General features: G+C 38.0%; 1 protein-coding gene across 1 annotated transcript; it reads right to left on the minus strand.

Moving 5' to 3' along the window:
* On the minus strand, positions 1 to 1314 carry EIN_386360 (hypothetical protein; the record flags this gene model as incomplete). Its single annotated transcript, XM_004258705.1, has 1 exon — positions 1 to 1314. A coding segment is annotated over one exon (1314 nt), but the record flags the coding sequence as incomplete, so codon positions are not given.
* Between the last annotated feature and the right edge of the window lie 400 nt (positions 1315 to 1714).

Consider the following 1714-nt stretch of genomic DNA (forward strand, 5'->3'; position numbering starts at 1 on the left):
CATGACGTCATCAACCTTAGAACCAAAGAAGTTCAAGGGTTCTTTAAATCCAGGGACAGTTGTTACATTGAGTGTGGCTTTTCTTTCTACAATTTTGATTCCCAAAGCTTGTATCCAATCGGGGAATATCCCAATAACACTCTGAACGACATAATAAACATACGCCTCCATTGAGTTCTTTGCTGTCTCGAGTCTTCCTTTAATTGTCTCGAATCGCGTTTTCAAGTTTTTGTTATCGAGTGGGAGTGACATTAAAAGAAGTCCTATTTTATTTCCAAATTGTATCTTCGGCTCATACATCCGTAAGTTCGCAGCAACATAGAAATTGACTTCAGTCTCATCTCCACCCTTCTCTTTCACAACTTCGCTAAACGTGTCTGCCATACACGAGAAGAGCAATGTGTTCAAATTTCCACCAAACTGCTTGGCAACTTCCTTAACAGAGTCGACAGAAGACATCTTTCCCCAAAAGCACTGTTGTTTTCCACTCAACTTCTTCCTCAAACACTTCACAGTGTCGTTCTTTGCAAAGAACACTCTCAACATGTAGATAGGAATGAGAGAAATGCGCTTCACTCGAGTCCAAATACCTTTTGGTTGTTTGCTCAATGTCAGAGCGGCCAGCTTGGCTATTTCCTTGTTGATCTCAAGGAAGTGGTACTTTGATTCATTGTAATCGTTTAACTCGAGGTTTGACGCTTCTGCGACTTCTTGCATCAATCTGACGGCGGTTAGGCCATCAACAAGACAATGTGATATCTTGACGACCATCCGCCAACTGTTTTCTACGTTGGGGAATATAATGATCTTCCACAACGGTCTATTTTCATCGAGGTCCAATCCTTTGAGTTCATTAATCTTCTTAACGTACTCTTCTTTACTCAGCTCGGCATCACAGAAGTTCATGTGGTAGTCAATGTCCATCTCACAATCTTCAAATACGTAATATCCATTACTCTTTGTGACTCTTCTCGTCATTCGTTCGTGTTGTTTCAAGGACTCGTACATCTTTGGAATAACAACAGGCCAATCGACTTTGGTTGAACCACCAACAGACGACGTGATGACCATTGGCGATTTCTTGTTGGACATTCTGTACCAGCAGACGTCGACGAATGGAACATACTCTTGGCTGTCAGGGAGCCTTGGAGACCCAATGAGAAACACGAAGAGGGGGGTAACAAATGGAAGTAAGAGAGACAGAAGTGTGTACAAACTACTTCTGTGGTTAATAAGAGAGAGTATGTACGTCGTAGGGACGTTCAATACATACAACAATGCGAAGATGGTGATTAACATCACAGAGTAATTCATTGTCTTTATGTTTTTTCAAGTTTTTTTCGTGTTTTATGCCATCTTATTCCAAAAAAATTGAATCGATTAAAATCTGACAGTTTGATAAGTTATTTGATGAATTTAGTTCAAGTAGTCGGCATTTTTATTATTCAAGTCACTCTCTTCCCATTTATTAAAAAAATGTGGTATAATTACCATATTATATAGTTAATTTGTAAGAGAATGGAATAAGGGACAAAAAACTGTTTAATTTGCCAAAAGAAAAATGCAGAAAAAAGAAGAAAACCAAATTTTAGTACAAAAATGGAATGACAATTCGGGAAATTAAAAACAAAATGAATTGCAAAAAAAGAAAACCCAAAAATGACAATTGTTAAAAACTATTTAAGAGGGTTGATTTTTTTTGGTACAAAAAGAC

Source organism: Entamoeba invadens, assembly GCF_000330505.1.
Source record: "Entamoeba invadens IP1 unplaced genomic scaffold scaff_1105074725685, whole genome shotgun sequence".
Classification (NCBI taxonomy): domain Eukaryota; phylum Evosea; order Mastigamoebida; family Endamoebidae; genus Entamoeba; species Entamoeba invadens.